General features: G+C 34.5%; 1 protein-coding gene across 2 annotated transcripts in view; it reads left to right on the top strand.

Moving 5' to 3' along the window:
• Positions 1 to 1215: 1215 nt before the first annotated feature.
• The window catches only part of CDH9 (cadherin 9), a 98821-nt gene continuing 78122 nt past the window's right edge, over positions 1216 to 21914 (top strand). Inside the window, exon 1 of one of the 2 annotated variants that reach the window (XM_057709505.1) lies at positions 1216 to 1443. In XM_057709505.1, the coding sequence (XP_057565488.1) occupies positions 1216 to 1443 (228 nt within the window). The remainder of the gene's footprint in view (positions 1444 to 21914) is intronic. The other variant, XM_057709506.1, reaches the window with a different exon arrangement.

Here is a 21914-nt window from a genome sequence, read left to right on the forward strand (position 1 = left end):
AGAGAGAGAGACAGAGACAGAGACAGAGACAGAGAGGCAAAGAGAAACTCAAGTACTCAAGCCCCTAACTCTAGTTTTCATGAGCAGGAAATGCCCAGCTGCTTCTTTACTCCTTTCATTCCTTCCTTTCCACACTTAATTTGATTTTATAATCCAATAAATTCTTCTTTTTTTGCCTAATCTAGTTGGAGACGGGTTGTTATTGCTTATCGTTACCATCAGCAGCAATATCTTACATCTTCTAGATTAACTGCCTTAATAAGTAACCCAATTTATTAACAAATAAAATTAATTTTGAAATACCAAGCGAATGCTCATGTTTACTTCAAGAAGAATCAACTTACTATCTTAACAGAAAAGCATTGTTTATTTCAAAATTCTGGATCAAATTATCCCATAGGTAAAATCCCATATCTAATTTTGCAATACAAATTGTGTGCTCTGTTTTTCTCATTATTTTAGGAAATATATGGGTTATTGTTTTTAATTATCAGGTAAAATGTTCCTAAAATGAGGAGAGCATGTTCTTCTCAGGCTCAAATAAATTTGAGTCACTTACTCAACTGATTGTTGGGAAAAAAGTTATTGATTGTAAAGGATCAACATGGTACAGTGCTAGGAAGTCCAAGATACAATCCAAAGTATATTTGGTGTCATTTAAATTGCCTTGAGGCAACATCTCAACATATTAGAGAAGAATAAGGATGAGGGAAAGAAGAGGTGGAGGAGAAGAAACAGCTTCTAAAAGTTGGTAGATTGTGAACGTGTTCTTATTCATATATATGTATATATTAATAAATATTCTACTTTTATTAGTCTTGAGGACTTTAGGAACACTTGATATGACCTTTGGTGTATTATGTAACTTACTTTTTCAAAATAATGAGTATTTAAATTACTAATATATTCATATTTACATACTGTAATACAGTGGTAGTAAAGTCAGCTGTTAAATTCCTTTTTAATTTATTAGTATTATATATATCTCCCTACTTACCTGCATGATATATGTTTTTAATGACAGTTCACTGATGTAACATGGAAAATAATGTATTAATAATTTATTATATAACATTTAAATAACATTCAGAAAAGTTTTACAGTTTACAGGTTATGCGAAAATGAAACACAACCTAATAAACCATTTTTCTCCCACTACTTTTCAGGAGAAACAGACAATACATTGAATTTGACTTCCTGCTGAAGCTGCAGATAATGAGGACTTATCATTGCCTACCACTATTCATCTGGACCTATATGCTTCATACAATTGATGCTATCCCATTTCAAGAAAAAGCTAACAGTGATTTACCAAGTGAAAGGATAGTGGGTCTGACACAAGATGATGGTAAAATGCTACATCGCACCAAACGTGGCTGGATGTGGAATCAGTTCTTCTTGTTGGAAGAGTACACAGGTACAGACACCCAATACGTAGGCAAGGTAAGAATTATATATGTTAAGTCTAAAAGCTGAAAGTGATAGTTATTTTTTGCAGCAACTTTCCACATCACTAATGATTATTTTAATATATTTGGCTAATGGTGACATGCAGAAGGCATCATATTGTAAATTCTTTCTATAGGATAGTGTGAAGAATGTGCTTTATTCAGGTAGTTGGATTAGGTCAGTATCCATAATAAGCCTCAAAATAACTAATTTGTGGACTTAATTTCTTGTTAATCAGCTAGATGTGTTTTAATTTTATGTGTGTGCATCTAAAAGATTAAAAAAAAACTTTCTTTGAAATTTAAAGTCATGTGTAAATAACTTAGTGTTATATGAGGCAAAGCAAAATGCAATTGTAATATACCAAAAGTTACTAAAATGTATTGGTCTCTGCTGATGAATAATTTATCCTAATTAAGAATAGTATGCTGTGTATGAGAAATAAGTAAACGAATACTTCTAGATGCTTCTATTACTTAGTCAAACTGAACTACTTCCTGCCTGTAATCCAGACCAAAGGGTTTAAAGCAGAAGAGGAAGAAAAGAAAAAAGAAGTAGAAATAAGACACTACCCTTTGAAAGATTTAATTCCATTTTAGTAGCAGCACGTGAAAAGTTGCTCATTAGCAGTCAGGAGCAAATGGCAACAGGGAATAGGTAACTCACTACTTGTACCCAATTTTGAGGAAACAGATTTAATACCTGTCTCCTCTTTCTTCTGTGTCTTGAAATAGATGACATGATCTTTCTGCCATCCAGAATTTTCTATTTATCTATCTTCCCCTTACCAATCTTATTCATACTATTCCATACATACGATAGTTCCTTTGTTCACTGTGAATTATTCCCAGATTATGCCCATTGCTGAGGCACTTTCAAATTCTGAGCATAAAACAAAATAAATAAACATTACTACTAACATTGCCCATAGATTGTACATTCACTTATATTTTATTGTTGGCACAAGACACTGGAAGTGACTCTAATGGTATAAATATGGTTTGACTCACTGGCAACATCAGGCAAATAAGATAGAATCAGCCAAAAATGAAAACATGAAAAGTACCCAATATCACAAAAGTTATGCTTATCGCTGTTAGATCAGAAATACATTTATCTGTGAAATTGCCAAAATCTTGGTCTAATTCTTCATTTTCTGCGTGTGACAATATATACATATTTTTTTTCAAATGCAGCTTCCTTTATTGGAAGCCTATTATTTCCTCTTCTTTTGATATCTCTTTCCTCTGGTTCCATAGGTTGTACTCATTTTGCCCCATACAGTTCACTTGCTGATTCTTTTTTTCCTCTTATTTCTCCTCAGGTTAGTCTATGGCACCTTCCAGTACCCCTCATTTAACATCACTTTTCACACTATAGTTAATAACTAACATCAGGATATTACTGGTTCAACTGACAAGTGTTTGTGTCTAAGGATTTGAAATTGCCTTATGATTTTTTTTCTAAAACAGTGTATAAAGGACGCATTCAGTTCATGGGGCCTTGCACAAAGGGATTTATCCTTGGAGATTCACAGATATAGAAGAATAGATACAGATAAAAAGAGATATTTGTAATCTTAAGGCAATCAAGGCTCCACTATAAGCATTTATTTTTAGCTATAAACAGAAATGGCTCCTTCTAAAAATTGAGTGCATGTTGATTAATTGACCACCATTACTGCACTGACATTTAAAAATATATATTATGCTTTAGACCTTTTTGCTTCATTTTGCTGGTTTTTAATTAGTTCTGTAATCTGTCAAAAATAGTGAGTGGGTGCCTAGTTTTATTAAATTATTTTTCATAAAATATTTTATCACTTGTCTTGGGAAAATAATCTCTTTTTCACCATGGATAAGTTAAGATGTTCAATTTTTGTATGCCTGTTTATCCTTGACAACCAGATCATGAACCCAAAATAGAAAACTCATTAAATTAACCAGAATATTTTCAAATGAGGATAGTCAAACCAAAACTTTGTGTCAACTATTTTTATATTATCTATGAAAATAATACTTATGCGAAAGAGAAACATCAACCAAAAAAAGCCCCACCCTACTTTTTGTAAAATAATACTTCCTCTGTTTTGTAAGAGGGCTTTGTCTTAGATATGCTGTGCACCATGTATTTAGTTCATTATAAAAATGTGATTTCAAGTACTCCTTAGCGTTTATTAAGCTCTTAAGGGTTTGTAAATTCTCTCCTAACCTGTTCTCCTGGCTTTTGACATTATTATTCATTTGCATATACACAGACTAGTTAGGTCTCACCCCTGAACTTGGTCAAACACAAGTCTGATGACAATTTGAGTTATGATGACAATTTAATTTTTTGAATGTCATACATATTGTCTTTTTGACCACTTTGCTCTGGCTGCCCAGGGTAAACTCAAATCAAGTCTTCTAGGATCTCCTGCATTGGCAATATCCTGTGTGAAGTAAAGACCCACTGTATTTACCATGCACCAAAATTGGAAAAGAACAGAAGTTTCTAATGGGAAGAGATTTTCATAGTTTTTGTTTTTTATTTTGCAGAAGCTAGGTATCACATAAAATGGTAAAATACATTAATTTATAGATGATATAAAATTGTATAAAGTTGGAAGGATATTTAATCCTTGGATGTAAAATGTAGGGTTTGACCCTGAATTTAAAGGAAGCTGTCTTAGCACAAATAAAGTGGCAGCAGCAAAATTTAATAAATGTACAAGTGCACACACACAAACATGCAGCTTGCAAGGTTCAGTCCTGATTGTGCCATTCAATAATGGTGCAGAACTTATAAGTCAACTAAACTTTCCAAACTTCAGATTCTTGTTAGGTTAAATTAAAATGTCATTAAGATTTCTTAACTCCAAATTTCTGATATTTTCTAGGATTGTGGAGGGAGCTGGATCTGTAGGTAGGAAGTGCTAGTAAAAAAATAAAAAATTGCCTGTGGGTAAATCCAAGGTGGTGGGATTGCATATAGCAAGATAAAAGAAACACAAACACATGTGTGCACATACACACATACATCTACACAAAGGTTAGTCTAATGGGATGAAGTTAGACCACTACTATGAACGGCCCCAAGTCCCATGCTGAGATGTTGTTACACACAACATGGGATGTGAATCTGTGTTAAAAGCTCTTGTACAAATTCATTGTGAGTGGAGCACAAATCTGGGATGATCTGTTGCTTTCAGTGTCAGGATGTACTGAAGGATCAACAGGATGAATTATGAGGATATTTTTATAAGGAAATACTATAGAATATTTTCTTATGTCATTTCAGATGTTTGCAATACAAGACAGAAAAGTCAGACATGTTGAACTAAGAACAATTTTTGTTTTCACAATAATGCAAACCAAGGTTTACTAATTCTGCTTTCTATAATAAGGGACACCTTTGGTTCTTACTCAGGAAGATTACAAAGTCATAACAATTGCCATGTAGTTTAGCAGTAATTTAAACAGACATGTGCTTGAATTGCTTGGGTAGAATAGTAATACTGCTTAAGAGAAGAATTAGAATAAATTTAACAAGAAGCATAGCAAAGGCTCCTACTATTCTGTTAGAGAAACTACATATGCAATTGATTATTTACACATTTGATATAGATCTTGAAAAAATCCATAGTTATGGATTAATAATCAAGTGATCATATATCTATAATTACTGACAACTGAGCAGAATTTAAGTATTTTATTTTAATATATGTTAAAACATATATTGTATGAAGAGATACATTTACAGAGATAATGTTTATTATTTTTGAAGGAAACAGTATTCATACAATAATTTTGAAATATCAAGTTAATTGACCAATACATTTTAATTCAAAGATTTGTATTTTTTCATTTTTATTCTTTGGCTGCACCGTGCCAAAGCATGTGGGATCTTAGTTCCCCACCAGGGATCAAACCCAATCTCCCTGCATTGGAAGCATGGAGTCTTAACCACTAGGTGGCCAGGGAAGTCCCAAAGATATGAGTTCAACAACTGCCCTTGCTTTGCTAAGGGCAGTTGTCAAACTGCCCATAAATAGTCACCATCTAAGTTTAATAGAATATCTTTTTTACAGAATTAGCTCTCAATTTTTCATAGTTTCAATTCCAAAATGTTTACTGTTCCATAGCTGAAATTATCCAAAGTATAATCATAGAATTCTGAATTGGAAGGGAATTTAACATTCATGAAATTCTTGGTTACAACTGGATACTGTTGGTGTAGGTGTTAACTAAAATGATGAGAAACAGAAGTACCAGCTGACAAATGGTTAGGAGTCTGATTTATATTAGACTGAGTATCGAATGGTGGGATGACTCTCTCCCTTGTACTTTCATATGTTGATGTGTGCACTAAATATAGATATTTTCTCCAAGCATGTATAAAATAATGTACTTGGATAGGCGATTTTCTCTTAGGCTTTTAGGATATGACAGCATGATATAGAGACAGAAATCAAGTCTGAAATTTCCTGAAGGATATTTGATAAATTTTTATAGCACATTATAGTGTTTTTCAGAATCTAAATAAATGATCTTTATAAAGGTTTTAGACTGTTGTTACTTATAGTGCAGTACATGTAGGAGCTGCTTCTAATTTATGGGCACACTGTATCCTAAAATGCTCTCTATAGGTTCGTTGTTTAAAGCTAAGAACATATGAGAAAAATATTAAGCATTAAGGTTAGGTGCTCAGGATAGTCTACAAAGGCTTATTTCATACTGAATTCTATAGAAAATCTACTTTTACAATAGACTGCTGTCATTTCATTCTTACTGCCAATCCCCTCTCTGCCGGTACTGTAATACTACATCTCTGCACCATTGCATCAGCACACTAATGTAGTCTTTTCACTTGACTTTATTTAACCTTTAATTCTCAAAAATATATTGCACACTGTTTCCTGAATGATATCAATCTCTTGGACAAAATGTATATAGAAAAATGACATTTACTTAGGCAGATTTCAGTGTTCAATATCATTGTATATTCCTTCCTATGTTCTATAGTCCCATAATTAGGTAGCCTTGGCTCCAGGCAAAGTGAAAGCTTTCCATTTCCAAATACTTGACCTCTCTCTGATCATGTTCACAGACCCTTTTCCAGGGAGTATCTAACACCCTTTTCCATAATCTCATCAATTCTCTTTGCTTTAAGTCCTACATCAGGTACACCCTCCTACATAAAGCCCATCTTCATTCTCCCCATCTAGAATTTCCTGTCAAAGTTATGAAATCATCTATCAAAATGTTATTTATGGCAAAATTTAATTACTTTTGTTTACTAGTTTGTCTCCTAGAATCTGTGACCTTTGGGATTTGAATTAGTGTTAGATTTAAGGTTTTTTTTTTTTTACATTCTCAAAATATTTGACACCATATATATATACTCAAAATTAATATTCAGTTTCCATCTCAATAGATCTTTATTGAGTATTTATTAATCTGGGTACTGAGAGATTGACACTGTAAAGCACAGAATGAGAAGAGAAAATATATTTCCTTTGCCTGACACGTTACACCAAGGTTGATTCCTTTTCTCTATTTCTGTTATACTTGAGGGCCCTAAATGTAACCATGCCCCTTCCATTTTGCTCTAGGACCTCAAAACAGCACATACAGTTTAGAACCATTTCACTCCAAAATAATTACTACCTTATTAATATAAATAATTTCAAGTAGGTATTTAGAATTAAAAAATAAAGTTCTGATGAAAGTAGGAATTATTACTACTTCTAGAAATATTTTCATTTAAAATATGTGAGCATTTTTTTTCTGGAATGTAACAAACCATTCAAAAAATATTAGAATGTGGTCAAAAATATTTGTATGATTGCCAATTATATGTGTGATTTTTCCTGATTATCTTCCACCAATTTCAGTGCTTTTGAGCTATTTCTAATACTCCAACATTCTCTTCCTCTACTTCCAAACTTGCAGAGGATCAAATGCACCCTTACACACTCATCAGTGTTAAAAAAAAGAAGAAAATAAAAGAAAAAAGGAAGAAAGAAGTAGAAGTAGTAGATTCTTCAGAAGGGTACAGGGAGAGTGATGGGGGAAAGTATTTAAGCACAAGCAGCATTAATTATTATTACTAGGAATAATTATCATTATCATTATAATAAAAGAAATGTGTGCTACTTACAAAAAACAGGTCCAGAAAATTCAAAAGTAATTTAAAAAAATCAAAGATAACTATAAGTATACCACCAAGAAAAGGTTAAAATGTTTACATATCTGTACTTATTTACTAGTTATATTTTCTTAACATTGATTTTCTATTGTCTATAAATATTTTATTTTGCCTTTCTCATTCAATGCTATGTTTTTGGATATTGTTAAAATGTCAATATTAGCCATGTCATATTATATCATATACATAATCATAAACATTTGAAAAATTTCCAAATGTTCTATTTAGACTGTCTGGTTTTGTACATGTGAGTGTAAACACACACACACACTCCCACTTCTCTGTGATGAAAATTTTGTAGTTTTTAATTTTTAGTGTGTTTTAAGTTATCTTTATTTAGGCTAAATTACTGAAAGTGAAGTTTGTAGAGACAAAGATATGAATGAGTTTAAAGCTCTGGGTGCATATTAGTTAATTGCATTTCAGAAAATTTATACAACTTTTCTTCCAACAACATAGGACATTTGTATGTTGGATATTTATTTGTAAAGTTATCAGTGTCTTTTAATATGGATGTTAGTCCTGCGCATTACTGTGCAATTTTATCTTGAAGAAATGAACACCTACAGCTGAACACTATGTCCTACATAGTGTGGGACACTATGCTGAGTCTTAAAAATAGAATCATTAAGATGAATTGGTCCTTATCTTAGGAATAGATAGAAATAGCTTATTGTAGATAGAGAATTTCCTAAAATGCTATTATTCCTGGCCTGCTAGGAGAAAGACCTAACAAAAGTCTTGATTTAAGGGAAAGATGACACATTTTTTTTTTCCTTATCCAATAGACTGAATTCCTAATATCTAAACTTTCACCTAAACTGGAATCATTCTCCAAATTAATGATGTTTGTTTATTTGTTAATTTAGGAACTTCCATATTTACCTATTCCAGTGAACACATATTTTTTACCAGGTAATCACAAATTTTCCTTGTGTAAATCTTTTGTGATTTGTCCACAGTAAGTCCTAGTAACTCACATTAAAGATTTTATAGCTATGGTGGTGGTGCTCATGAGAAAGGTGTTAGAAAAGTATTCTAAAAAGTGTCCAGCCTTCTTTACAAAGATTTCATAAAGTAATTGTTGTCACTCTAGAGATGCTGTTAAATTTATAATTAGTGGAATTTCCTCAGTAAATATTCTGTTTCTCAGCCAGAACTTCCTAGTGATTTGATTGCTATAAATCATCATAGTCAGAACTATACATTGAAAAATAGAGGCAAAAACAAGAGTTCAAGGTTAATGAGTAAGTGACTTGGCAAATCTAAGGGAAAAGAGGCCTTTTTCTCCTACAGTGGGAAACGATATGTTTGTATACTTTTATTTTGTGGGTGTTTCAACTCCCTCAGTACTTTCTAACAGCAAAATTTTTTTTTTTAATTAAAATTATATTCTCCCACAGTTCATATTCTATTGTTCTTACTCTGTGAATACACTTAAGATTTGTTGCTATTGTGTGTTAATGGTTTTAGAAAAAATTTCAATTTTAAAAACTATTTTGGTAAATGTCTTAATACTTAAAGAATGTGTATTGCTTAGTAACAGAGTATAATATTCTGCAATCTTAGATAAAGATGATGATAGTATTTTTCAGTTCTCTGTCATTACAGTTTGTGTATCTCCTTGTTCCAATTCTTACCGATAGAAGAATATTGAACATTTCTACTTAAAAAAATTCTCCCTATACCTTTGTCAATTTTTTTCATTTATTTCTATGCAAGTGTTAGGTGCAAGGCCAATTATCTTTTACATTTCTGATTAATTGATGTTTCATCATTATGAAATATTATGCTTTATCTTTGGTAATACTACGAGTACTTGCTTGAAGTTTACTTTGCCTGATCGAAATTCACCCATGCCAACTTGCATATGGTTGTATTTTTGTGGTTTATCTTTTTCTATCCATTTGTGTTCAGTCTTTCTGTGTAATTCTATTAAAAATGCAGCTCTTGCAAACAGCTCAGAGTTGGTTTATGGTTTTTTTATCCAGTCTGATAATCTTTAATACTTAATTGGAATGTTAAGTCCATTCATATAAAATGCAATTATTGATATACTTGGATTCGAGTCTACCATTTTCTTATTTTCTTTTGCCCCATTTGTTTTCATACATTTGTTTCTGCTTTCTTACCATCCTTTGGGTTAATTGCATATTTTTTAAATATCTGAATTTGTCCTTTATAATTCATCCTTAACTTATACTGTAAATTGAATTAATATAATATATTTTACAATTGTTTGCAACATGTTTACAATTACTATAGTAATCTTACAACAATATAATTTCCCTAGCCTGTAGAACTTTATTCTATTTTTGTCATATATTTTTCTTCTGTATATATTATAAAGTACATCATACATTGCTAATGTTTATTATTTAGGCATTTTATTATTTATTTAAAAGCAAAAAATTTTAAAAAGTATTATATTATGTGATTACCATTTCCAGTCATGCTTTTCACACAGATCTTAATTTCTGTGTGCTATCATTTCCCTTCAAACTGAAGACTTCCTTTAGTATTAATTGTAGTGTGAATTTCCTGGAAGCAAATTTTCTTAGCTCTTTTTAATTTGAAAATATCAATATTTGACTTATTTTTGGAAAACATTTTAATTGGATATAGAAATATATATTGATCTGACAGTTTTATTTTTTTTCCTTTCAGCACTTTAAATTTTTGCTACATTGCATTATGGATTCTCTTACATTTAATAAGAAGCCAGTCATTATCCATATCATTGTTGCTCTGTACATAATTAGTATTTGTTGCTGGTTGCTTTTAAAGTTCTGCCTGCATCACTGGCTCTCAACATATCTTAGCAAGTATCTTACTTTGATACCTAAATGTGTTCTATTAATCCTGCTTGGTATTCACTGGCCTTCTCAGGGTTTTTTTTTTATCCCATCAAATTAAAAAATTTACAATCATTCTATTTTTGTGGCCAGTTCTGCAAAATTAATAAACAGCATGGGCATGTAGACTTAAGCTACTCAAACATCGGAATGACTGAGAGTACAAAGACATGAAATCCCAAGTGAATGTGATATGCATAAGCAGCAACTTCCATGAATTCAAGTTGAAATATGAATGTTAGAAACATTAAAGGAGACCAAAATGGAGAAATACAATGTGCTTAGAGATTAGAAGATTAAAAAAATAATCTAAAGATTAAATGCCATCACAAACAATATACCTGTGTATTTTTTAACTTTATTTTGAATTAATTTCAGACATTCAGAGGATCACTCAAACTGTACAAAGAACTATACAACATTCAGCAAGATTTACCAATTATCAATATTTCACCCAATTTGTATTTTTTAAAGCTCTTTATTGGAATATAATTGCTTTACACACTTGTACCAGCTTTTGAGGTACACCAAAGTGAATCAGCTGTGTTTATACATATATCCCCATATCCTGTCCCTCCCGCAACTCCTTCCCACTCTCCCTGTCCTGGCCCTCTAAGGCATCACCCATCATTGAGCTTATCTCCCTTTGTTATACAGCAACTTCCCACTAGCTATCTATGTTACAGTTGGTAGTGTATTAATGACTATGCTACTCTCTCACTTTGTCCCAGCTTCCCCTTCGCCCCCTGCCCTGCCAAACCCATGTCCTCCAGTCCATTCTCTGCACCTGCATCCTTATTCTTGCCCTGTCACTGGGTTCATCATTTTTTTCTTTTTAGATTCCATATATATGAGTTACCATACAGTATTTGTTTTTCTCTTTCTGGCTTACTTCGCTCTGTATCACAGGCTCTAGGTCTATCCACCTCATTACATATAGCTCCATCTCATTCTTTTTTATGGCTGAGTAATACTCCATTGTATATATGTGCCACATCTTCTTTATCCATTCATCTGTTGATGGGTATTTAGCTTGCTTCCATGTCCTGGCTATTGTAAATAGTGCTGCAATGAACATTATGATACATGTTTCTTTTTGGATTATGGTTTTCTCTGGGTATATGCCCAGTAGTGGGATTACAGGATCATATGGTAGTTCTATTTTCAATTTTTTTAAGGAACCTCCATACTGTTTTCCATAGTGGCTGTACCAACTTACATTCCCACCAACAGTGCAGGAGAGTTCCCTTTTCTCCACACCCTCACCAACATTTATTGTTTCTAGATGTTTTGATGATGGCCATTTTGACCAGTGTGAGGTATCCCTCATTGTGGCTTTGACTTGCATATCTCTAATGATTAGTGATGTAGAGCATCTTTTCATGTGTTTATTGGTCATCTGTATGTCTTCTTTGGGGAAGTGTTTATTTAGGTCTTCCACCCATTTGGGGATTGGGTTATTTGCTGTTTTGATATTAAGCTGCATGAGCTGCGTGTATATTTTGGAGATTAATCATTTGTGCGTTGCTTTGTTGGCAAGTATCTTCTCCCATTCTGAGGGATGTCTTCTTATCTTGTTTATGGTTTCTTTCACTATGTAAAAGCTTTTAAGTTTCATTAGATTCCATTTCTTTATACTTGATTTTATTTCCATTATTCTAGGAGGTGGGTCTAAAAGGATCTTGCTTTGATGTATGTCATAGAGTGTTCTGCCTATCTTTTCCTCTAGGAATTTTATGGTGTCTGGCCTTACATGTAGGTCTTTAATCCATTTGGAGTTTATTTTTGTGTATGGTGTTAGGAAGTGTTTTAATTTCTTCCTTTGACATCTAGCTGTCCAATTTTCCCAGCACCACTTATTGAAGAAGCTGTCTTTTATCCATTGTATATTCTTGCCTCCTTTGTCAAAGATAAGGTGCCCATATGTGCTTGGGTTTACCTCTGAGTTCTCTATTCTGTTCCATTGATCTTCCTTTCTGTTTTTGTGCGAGTACAATACTGTCTTGATCACTATGGCCTTGTAGTATAGTTTGAAGTCAGGAAGCCTAATTCCACCAGCTCTGTCTTTCCTTCTCAAGATTTCTTTGGCAATTTGGGGTCTTTTGCACTTCCATACAATTCATAAGATTTCTTACTCTAGTTCTGTGAAAAATGCCATTGGTAATTTGATAGGGATTGTGTTGAATATGTAAATTGCTTTGGGTAGTACAGTCATTTTCACAATGTTGATTCTTCCAATCCAAGAACATGGTATGTCTCTCCATTGGTTTATATCATCTTTGATTTCTTTCATCAGTGTCTTAAAGTTTTCTGCATACAGGTCTTTTGCCTCCTTAGGCAGGTTTATTCCTAGATATTTTATTCTTTTTGTTGCAATGGTAAATGGCAGAGATTCCTTAATTTCTCTTTCTGCCTTTTCATTATTAGTGTATAGGAAAGCAAGGGATTTCTGTGCATTAATTTTGTATCCTGCTGATTTATTAAATTCATTGATTACTGCTAGCAGTTTTCTGGTAGAGTCTCTAGGGTTTTCTGTGTATAATATCATGTCATCCGCAAAGAGTAACAATTTTACTTCTTCTTTTCCAATTTGGATTCCTTTTATTTCTTTTTCTTCTCTGATTGCTGTGGCTAAAACTTCCAAAACTATGTTGGATAATAATAGTGAGAGTGGGCACCCTTGTCTTATTCCTGTTCTTAGAGGGAATTCTTTCAGTTTTTCACCATTTAGAATGATGTTGGCTTTTGGTTTCTCATATATGGCTTTTATTATGTTGAGGTAATTTCCTTCTATGCCCATTTTCTGGAGAGCTTTTATCATACACGGTCGTTGAATTTTGTCAAAAGCTTTTTCCACATCTGTTGAGATGATCATATGGTTTTTATCCTTCAATTTGTTGATATGATGTATCACATTGATTGATTTGCGTATATTGAAGAATCCTTGCATCCCAGGGGTAAACCCCACTTGATCATGGTGTATGATCTTTTTAATGTGCTGTTGGATTCTGTTAGCTAGTGTTTTGTTGAGGATTTTTGCATTTATATTCATCAGTGATACTGGCCTGTAATTTTCTCTTTTTGTGCCATCTTTGCCTGGTTTTGGTATCAGGGTGATGGTGGCCTCATAGAATGAATTTGGGAGTGTTCCTCCTCCTGCTATATTTTGGAAGAGTTTGAGAAGGATAGGTGTTAGCTTTTCTCTAAATGTTTGATAGAATTCGCCTATGAAGCCATCTGGCCCTGGGCTGTTGTTTGTTGGGAGATTTTTAATCACAGTCTCAATTTCTGTACTTGTGATTGGTCTGTTCATGGTTTCTATTTCTTCCTGGTTCAGTCTTGGAAGATTGTATTTTTCTAAGAATGTATCCATTTCTTCCAGGTTATCCAATTTATTGGCATAGAGTTGCTTGTAGTAGTCTCTCATGATGTTTTGTATTTCTGAGGTGTCCGTTGTTACTTCTCCTTTTTCATTTCTAATTCTGTTGATTTGCGTCTTCTCCCATTTTTCCTCATGAGTCTGGCTAATGATTTATCAATTTTGTTTCTCTTCTCAAAGAACCAGCTTTTAGTTTCATTGATCTTTGCTATTGTTTTCTTCATTTCTTTTTCATTTATTTCTAATCTGATCCATATGATTTCTTTCCTTCTGCTCACTTTGGGGTTTCTTTGATCTTCTTTCTCTAATTGTTTTAGGTGTAAGGTTAGGTTTTTTATTCAAGATTTTTCTTGTTTCTTGAGGCAGGACTCTGTTGCTATAAACTTCCCTCTTAGAACTGCTTTTGCTGAGTCCCATAGGTTTTGGGTTGTTGTATTTTCATTGTCATTTGTTTCTAGATATTTTTTTGATTTCCTCTTTGAGTTAATGATTTCTTGGTTGTTTAATAGTGTATCATTTAGCCTCCACGTGTTTGTATTTTTTGCAGTTTTTTTCCTGTAGTTGATATCTAGTCTCTTGGCGTTGTGGTCAGAGAAGATGCTTGATATGATTTCAATTTTCTTGAATTTACTGAGGCTTGATTTGTGACCCAAGATGTGATCTATCCTGGAAGATGTTCCATGTGCACTTGAGAAGAAAGTGTATTCTGTCGTTTTTGGATCGGATATCCTATAAATATCAATTAAGTCAAGATGGCCTAATGTGTCATTTAAAGCCTGTGTGTCCTTATTTATTTTCTGTTTGGATGATCTGTCCATTAATGTAAGTGGGGTGTTCAAGTCTCCTACTATTGTTGTGTTACTGTTGATTTCCCCTTTTATGGCTGTTTGCATTTGCCTTATGTATTGAGGTGCTCCTATGTTGGGGGCATAGATATTTACAAGTGTTTTATGTTCTTCTTGGATGGATCCCTTGATCCTTATGCAGTGTCCTTCCTTGTCTCTTGTAATAGTCTTTACTCTAAAGTCTAATTTGTCTGATATGAGTATTGCTACTCCAGCTTTCTTTTGACTTCCATTTGCATGGAATATCTTTTTCCATCCCTTTACTTTCAGTCTATATGTATCCCTTGTTCTGAAGTGGGTTTCTTGTAGGCAGCATATAGAAGGGTCTTGTTTCTGTATCCATTCAGTCAGTCTGTGTTTTTTGGTTGGAGCATTTAATTCATTGACATTTAAGGTGGTTATTGACATGTGTGTTCATATTAACATTTTCTTAACTGTTTTGGGTTTGTTTTAGTAGGTCTTTTCCTTCGCTTGTGTTTCCTACTTAGAAAGGTTCCTTTAGCAACTGTTGTAAGGCTGGTTTGCTGGTGCTGAATTCTCTTAACCTTTGCTTGTCTGTAAAGCTTTTGATTTCTCTATCGAATCTGAATGAGGTTCTTGCTGGGTAAAGTATTCTTGGCAGTACGTTTTTCTCTTTCAGGACTGCCATTCCCTTCTGGCCTGCAGAGTTTCTGAAGAAAAGTCAGCTGTTATCCTTATGGGTTTTCCCTTATATGTTATTTGTTGCTTTTCTCTTGCTGCTTTTCATAATTTTTCTTTGTGTTTAAATGTCATTAGTTAGATTAATATGTGCCTTGGTGTATTTCTCCTTGAGTTATTCTGTATGGGACTCTCTGTGCTTCTTGGACCTGATTAATTATTTCCTTTCCCATGTTGGGGAAGTTTTCTACTATAACCTCTTGAAATATTTTCTCAGGCCCTTTCTATTTTTCTTCTTCTTCTGGGATGCCTATGATCCGAATGTTGGTGCACTTAATGTTGTCACCAAGGTCTCTGAGACTGTCTTCCATTCTTTTTATTCTTTTTTCTCTTTCCTGTTCTGTGGCAGTTATTTCCCCCATTCTATCTTCCAACTCACTTATTCATTCTTCTGCCTCAATTATTCTGCTCTTTATACCATCTAGAGTATTTTTAATTGCAGTTATTTTGTTTTCCAATACAGTTTGTTTGCTCTTTAGTTCTTCTGAGTCCTTTTTAACTGTTTCTTGTATTTTCTGTATTTTGTTATCAAGATTTTGGATCATCTCCACTACTATTACTCTGAATTCTTTTTCAGACAATCTTCCTATTTCCTGTTCATTTATTTGGTCTTGTGGGGTTTTTTTCCTGCTCCTTTGCCTGCATGGTGTTTGTTTTCTCATTTCATTTAATTTATAGGATTTGCTATCTCCTTTCCCTATGCTGCCTAGTAGTAATTCCTCTTTTTTCTGCCCTCTGCCCTCTATGGTGGGGCTTGTCCAGTGACTTGAGTAAGCTTCCTGGTTGTTGGGTCTGGCGCTTGCTTTCTGGTGTGTGGCTCTGTTTCTTTTCCCTATGATGAGCAGGACCATGTCAGGAAGTGTGTTTTATGGTATCTGTTAGTTTAATATGGCTTTAGGTCTGTGTGCTGATGGGTGGGTTCGTGTTCCAGTCTTGTTTGTAGTTTGCTGTGAGGTGTCCAGCACTGGCAGTTGCAGACAGTCATGTGAAGCTGGTTCTTAGACTCTGATACAGGGCTCTGTGAGACTTCTCTGCAATTAATCTTCCCTGTGTCTGAGGACTCCCTAGTAGTCTAGAATCCTGGATTTTGTGCTCCCTCCCCAGAGCCTCCTACTTGACTTCTGATGGAGTAGTCCAGACTTCAGAGCTTGCTTGTCCTGGCAATAAAGGGGTTTAAAGAAGACTGTCCAAGCCCCTGACTAATGACAGAATGTTGAGTCAAACAAATACTAAGTCAATGAAACACATACATGTATAAGACACACAAATACTGAATCCAATAGGACATAAGGCACTAGAAAGACCTGACAGAAGAACCTCAGTATTCCATCAGTGAATCAAAGAGAAAACCAACAGAAATTCAAAACCAAAAAACAAAAAAACAACAAAAAAAAACCACACAAAAACAAACAAACAGACAAACCACACATACACAAACACACATACAGGGAGAATTTGAAAGCTAGGATGAAAAATAATAAAGAGCAAGAATACCACCAGACAGGCTGAAGATTCTGAGAATGAAATCAGACAATTATACTAAGAACTAAAATAAAGACAAAACCTAATAATAATAACCATAGCAGTGTGTCATCTGGAGAATAAAGCAAGGAAACAGAGCAGACCAATAATATTGCTATAAGTATATTAAGATAAAATAAGCTGAAAAAGGATAGAAGACAGGTCAACAGAAGAGCATAGCATGACTGGAAATATGAAACAAAAAAGAAAGATATAGAAATGTATAAAGGATAGAGATGAAAAGAAGGTAGGAGAGATAGAGTCAGCATTATAAAAAACTTAGCTAGAAATAGAAATATATAAAAAGGCTAAAAGTAAAAATAGTATAAGAAATAGAATAAAAAATATGTTATAAAACATGTAGGTCCCTTAGGACTAAGGTTGTAATTAATAAAATAAAATAACAAAAAACAAACAAAACAAAAAACTAGAACTGACCCCAGAATGGACCAGATCAATGGAATTAATAATAATATTTCTGTTTCCTTATGGTCTCAGCTGTAAGTGTCCTTCTACCTGCCTTGGGCTTTTTGTGTTACTCTGTGACCAGCAAAGCTTCCTTTATTGTTCATTTGTAAGTGCTGGCATATGGGGAGAGAGGGTACAATTGTGGTTCCTTCCCCTGGGAGTGAGTGAGCAGTGGTGCCCTGCCTGGGTCATGACGTCTTGGGTGGCTCAGGCTGAGAGAGTGACTCCAACCACAGCTCCCCTCCCCTGCTACAACTCCACTGGGGTGCCCTGCCTGGGTCACTGCTGCTCAGTCAGCCATGGTGGTGCCTGTTGCAGAGAGATGCTGGTGGCTCAGGTGTAAACAAAATGTCTCCAGAGCTGGACCACTCTGCAGACTTTTGGCTCTTGGCTGCAGGCACTCTAGGCCAGCCCTGCCTGGGGGCCTTTGTTATCCCGGAGTGCATTATCCAGGCCCATAAGGATCCTTCCTTTGTCCCTTGCAGGCACTGAGAGAGAGTGGTTACACCCACAGTTCCTCCCCCCTGCTTGTGAGTCAGCAGTATTGAGCCGCTGCCATGGCTGCCCCCCCTTTCCATGGTAGGCACTCTCTGCTGCAGATTTCTTCCCTCCTTTCCTCTCAGTCTGTCTCCCCACTGCCAACAATGTTTCTCACCCTGAACCCATTCTCCAGTTCCCACATTCTAGCTCCCAGACCCCCTCTTCAGCTGTGATCCGATGTCTCAGTCCAGACATGCTGAGCTATGGTGCGGACCCTCCGTGTGTCTCTCACTCTTTCCCATTGGCCACAGATCAGGTGCTTCACCCTCTTTGAACAGTCACAAATGCCTCCCTTCTGATCCAGGGAAATTCCCCATTGGAGAAGGGGTTTCCCCATCAGATAAGGGGCATTTCCCTGAATTCAGCAATCTCCCCTCTGTTTCAGATCCCTCTACCCCAGGGTGTGGGACCCGTCCCTTTCCTTTCTTCTCCTCCTCTTTCTCTTTTTTTTCCCCCCTCTGTCCTACCCAATTATGTCAGGATCTTTGCAGTCCTTTCTGGTATCTGAGGTCATTTGCTGGTGTTCACCTGGTTCTCTGTGGGAATTATTGTGTCTTTTGGTGTATTCCTGATGCATCTGTGAAGAGGGATGCATTCCACATCCTTCTATTTCATCACCATCTTTCTTTTCCCCAATTTGTTTTTATCACCCTATTTATACAGATTTTACATTATGACTGAACCATTTAAATTTTGTCATTACTTCTTGGACTTGTCTCTTCCTGAACTCTATATAAGGTTTGAAGTAGTTGCAAACCCACAATAATTTGGCAAGATTGAACTCTAATTTCTATTTCCTGCTGATGAAATCCACAACTCCTTAGCCTTCTTGCTGACATTTTCTACTAAGTTTTTTGGAGTCAGATATTGTGCATGTGAAGTTTAGACATCTACTTGGAGATGTTAACAGAGACATAAGGGTTCCATTCTCTGTGACCCTCTCCTCCCTAAGACTGGGCTCTTCAGTTTCTATCTTCTCTGGCAAACCCAAACCAACCACTGTCTCCTCAGCCCACTAATACTGCTTCTTCCTTCTTGGGCCCTAATTATATATTCCTAACTGTATCTGGAAAGTTTCCTTAGAGAGAAAGTCTGGTAGTGATATTAGGCCACACAAACTTAACTCATGGTCATAGGCTTTGCAACACCACCTCTTTTGATTGGTGTTTTGTGTCATCAAGCAGTTTTGTATGTCTGTATATCCTTTGTTTGGGTCATGCTTTCATAATTATTCTCAGTGGATATATTTGTCCAGTGCAACTACCTGTGAGGATAAAAATCTGAGTATCAAGATTGCTTTTGAGAAAACACATCATGATGTGAATATGCACGTTTCATGAACCAGTAAGGCTTATTACAATATTGTAAGATTTAAAAATGTTTCAAATGTGCTAAGTCAAAATAAGCTCTCTTTTTTTTTCCCCAAAGGTATACCTATTATTTCTGTTTCATGGTTTATTATATTAGGTAGGACTTTCAGAGTATTTTATATCATAAGTGATAGTGTGAATCAGTTCCTTTCTGTGATTCTATACAATACAATCATTGGTATTTTAAGGTTCTCTGACATGTTAATAAACATGTGATTCCCTGTTTTCTTCCTGGCAAAGAACTTAGACCTTCAAATGGAAATCTGCAGTGGTTACTTGTAAATGTTTTCTATTCACTTTTTGTTTGGACCAGCAAGTCTATTTTAGAGTCGCATTTCTGCTTTTGCATTCACATCTCAAATCCCCTTGTGAACAATGATAAATGTCCCTTCTTTCTAGGGCAATTTTGAACACCTCCACTCAATCTACCAGTACATCAATGAGAGAATGAGGGCAGAAGTCAGGTGTCACTAGTTAGCTTGCATCTTTTGAACTGTCTACTCTTCTACTGTGTACATAACAATTATGTAAAATAAACATTTTGTAAAAATACTTCCATTATATCCATTCAGACTGGCTTATTCTTTGAAAGTATAGATTTTTTCCCCCTAGTTCAGTGTCTGGCATATATTAGCACTCAATTCAGTGTTGATAGTAATTTAGGTTTTTGAGCACAGGACTGTGATGTTATCATCACTGTTATAATCACTGCACTGATTAAGCACAAGATAGAGCTGAAAATGAACAGGCAGATAGCTTCCAAACCTACTGAACTGCTTTAATGGAATTTTGCAAAAGGAAAAAAAAAATATCACATATCATGCCTTTTTACTTATTCATTTTCATAAGTACAAAAATGATTATTTTGCTCATTAAAGATGGCCTTTTCTTAACATCAAGACATGATTTTAACAAAATGGAGCAGAAGAGGGAAAAATTAAGTTTTAAAATATATTATCCAAGATACTTAGGTAAAATTGAGCCACACTAAATAATGTAAACATTACATGTTATTTTGTTAATTTTTAATGTATTTTAAAAAGTAAAGATGAATTGTAAACACTGTTTTAACCTTAAATTCATTCATGATATTAAATGCATATATATGGAATATAAAATATTGGTACTGATGAGCCCAGTGGCAGAGCAAGAATAAAGATGCAAATGTAGAGAACGGACTTGAGGACATGGTGGGAGGGGAGGGGTGAACGGGAAGCTGGGACAAAGTGAGAGAATAGCATTGCCATATATACACTACCAAATGTAAAATAGATAGCTAGTGGGAAGCTGCTGCATAACACAGGGAGATCAACTCAACGATTGGTGATGACTTAGAGGGGTGAGATAGGGAGGGTGAGAGGGAGTTGCGGGAGGGAGGGGATATGGGGATATATGTATAAATACAGTTGATACACTTTGTTGTACAGCAGAAATTGGCACAACAGTGTAAAGCAATAATATTCCAATAAAGAACTTAAAAAAAAAACCCAGAAAATGAAATCACAATACAAAAATGAATGAAAGTCCATAGAAAAAAATATTTATTAACACTTTTCTGGAGATATATTAAAGTAGAGAGACAGACACTCAAATCAGTGAAACTTTCTTTTTTCTTTTTTCTTTTTTTTTGATAGAATCACTTGAAAAGCTTTGGTCATGGAAGGAGTTGAAATTGATGAATATTGTTCTATAACTTTATGTTTGTGATAAATTTAAATTCAGTCTCAACCGTATATCAATAGTTAATATGCTTTGCACTGCTAATCTTCAAGGAACTTTTTAAGTAAAAGAATACAAAATAAAATAGATGCCATAAAGGTGACTGCAAACTAAAGTACAAAAGCAAATGATATATTTATTCAATCAGATATCTAGCAGGACCTTGCACATGCTGTACTGACCTTAGTAACTTAGGTTTTTCAATTTCTTAGGCCATTAACTAAAGTCATGGTGTAGAGCTAATATAGAGAGCACATTGAGTAATTAATCTTAAAGCCCATCTCATGATCAGGTACAACTTCAAAGTTAGGTAAAATATAAAGTTACTATTATATTGCTTCAGTTAGCAATCCTAAGAATAAGACTCAGTGTTCTCAGTCTTCAGTTTTTCCTCCTATCTGCAACCTGCATCTCAAGTGCAGTCCCAGAAGACATTTTTAAATGTTTGGCCATATGCCGTAAGTCCTGATAAGAATTCTTTTAATATTTTTCCTCACATGGGTACAGAAAAGCATCCAATAGAAAAAGTACAACAAATAGATTCAAGAAATACCAATGCACTGAGTTTATCATTGATGTCATCTCTTTTTATTCCTCTTTTGTGGTTGATCTAGTTATGTTGATTTGTCATCCAAATTCATAAGTGTGGTGATGTATCTGTTGCTTCTGTCAGTCAACAGTCTCTCAAAGTCTCTTGTCAGCTTTCTTATAGTATTGAATTCCTGATTTTTTTTTTTTCTGCTTACAGGTCACTTTTCTATACCTCCTCAGAGTACTTTTTCTAAATTATGTGTCTCAGTGTTATCCACTCTAAACATTTTAAATGTTTCTTGCTTAGGGAAAAAGCTCAAATGTTGAGATTACCATTCTTTATTTTTTA

The sequence above is a fragment of the Hippopotamus amphibius genome, chromosome 15 (genome assembly GCF_030028045.1).
Source record: "Hippopotamus amphibius kiboko isolate mHipAmp2 chromosome 15, mHipAmp2.hap2, whole genome shotgun sequence".
NCBI lineage: Eukaryota > Metazoa > Chordata > Mammalia > Artiodactyla > Hippopotamidae > Hippopotamus > Hippopotamus amphibius.